This window comes from Manacus vitellinus, unplaced genomic scaffold, assembly GCF_001715985.3.
Source record: "Manacus vitellinus isolate BGI_N305 unplaced genomic scaffold, ASM171598v3 scaffold_221_pilon, whole genome shotgun sequence".
Lineage (NCBI taxonomy): Eukaryota > Metazoa > Chordata > Aves > Passeriformes > Pipridae > Manacus > Manacus vitellinus.
Window position 1 is genome coordinate 25,569 of NW_021939562.1, and position 1,582 is coordinate 27,150.

Below are 1,582 nucleotides of genomic sequence, written 5' to 3' on the forward strand. Positions count from 1 at the left end.
ACATCTGGTCTCTGGGGGTGATGGTGATCGAGATGGTGGATGGGGAGCCCCCCTATTTCAATGAGCCCCCCCTCAAGGCCATGAAGCTGATCCGCGACAACCTCCCCCCCCGGCTCAAGAATGGCCACAAGGTAACTCGGAGAGGGGGGGTCCCCACTCCCAGGGGGGCCCTGGGGGTGTCTGACCCCACCTCTGCCCCCCCCAGGTGTCACCCTCCCTCAAGGGGTTCCTGGAGCGGATGCTGGTGCGGGACCCGGCGCAGCGGGCGAGCGCCCCGGAGCTGCTCCGACACCCCTTCCTGGGGGTCGCGGGCCCCCCCGCCTGCATCGTCCCCCTCATGCGGCAGCACCGGCTCCGGTGAGACCCCCCCAGGAGGGGGGAGACCCCCCAGCCTCCTCCTCCTTCTCACTGGCACCCCCGAACTGGAGCGGCACTGGGACGTTACTGGTGGGGCGCTGGCGAGGGGCGCCGGCCCCCCAAATTGTACTACTGAGCTGGGGGGGCACTCAGTGCTGCGGGCCCCCCCAGCAGAGATCTGGGGCGTGGGGGGCGGCATCATCCTGGAGATTTGGGGGTGCAGGGGCTAATCCCGGTGCCCTCCCTCAGGCAGAGATTTTAGGGAGTGGGGGGCTTATCCTGGTGCTCCCTTTCTTCTTCCTTGCTGTCAGAGATTTGGGGAGTGAGGGGCTCACCCCACTACCCCCCCCCTTTCGGACCCATTTTGGGGCATTTCCCTCCTTTTTTGTTTCTTTTAACCTCCTTTTTCTACTCCCATTGGGCACTGGGGTGTGGCCCCCCCACATCTCCATGGGGGGGTCCCCAAAACTACAGCCCCTCCACCACACTACTGATTTGGGGTCCCCTCCGGCCCTCCCCGCTCCCCATTTTTGTTGATTTTGGGTTTTTTTGTTGGTTTCCCCCCTTATTGTTTTTTAACAAAGTGATATTTATATCGTTGGGTTTTGTACCGTGCGGGATGGGGGGGCCCCGGGGGGGACACGGGGCCCCCCCAAATTACACGTGTCCTTTTGGAGCCCCCCGTGTGCCGTGTGTTTCTTTGGGGGGGACACACCTGTGGGCACTACCTGCATCCCCTCTGGGGGAAATGGGGAGTCACGGCCTGTGGGGTGTGGGGACCCCCTTTCTCCCCACTGAAAGACCCCTGGGGGGGGCTGGTGACCCCCCCCCCCCATAAAACACCCCCCAGGCAGGAGCTGCTGCTGCCTCAGGGCTTTATTTCCTACAGGAGGGGGGGCAGGGACAGGTCATGGCCGTGTTGACACGTGTCGGCCCATGGGACACGTGTGGGCTCACGAGGAGCGTGACGCGGCCCACGTTGACTTGTGTTGACTCACGTTGGCTTGTGTTGACTCACGTTGGCCGAGGTTGACTCGTCTTGGCCTGTGTTGTCGTGTGTTGGCCCACGTTGGTGTGACTTGGCCCACGTTGGTGTCACTTGGCCCGCGTTGGTGTGACTTGGCCCACGTTGGTGTCACTTGGCCCACGTTGGTGTCACTTGGCCCACGTTGACTCACGTTGACTTGCATTGGCCCACGTTGGCTCGCTGTCCCCTCTGGCTCTG

General features: G+C 63.2%; 1 protein-coding gene across 1 annotated transcript; it reads left to right on the plus strand.

Moving 5' to 3' along the window:
- Positions 1–1,020, plus strand: LOC115307465 (serine/threonine-protein kinase PAK 4-like). Its single transcript, XM_029959800.1, has 2 exons — positions 1–131; positions 206–1,020. The coding sequence occupies exons 1-2, from the start codon at positions 21–23 to the stop codon at positions 359–361; spliced, it is 267 nt and encodes an 88-aa protein (XP_029815660.1). The 5' UTR covers positions 1–20; the 3' UTR covers positions 362–1,020.
- The last annotated feature ends 562 nt before the right edge of the window (positions 1,021–1,582 follow it).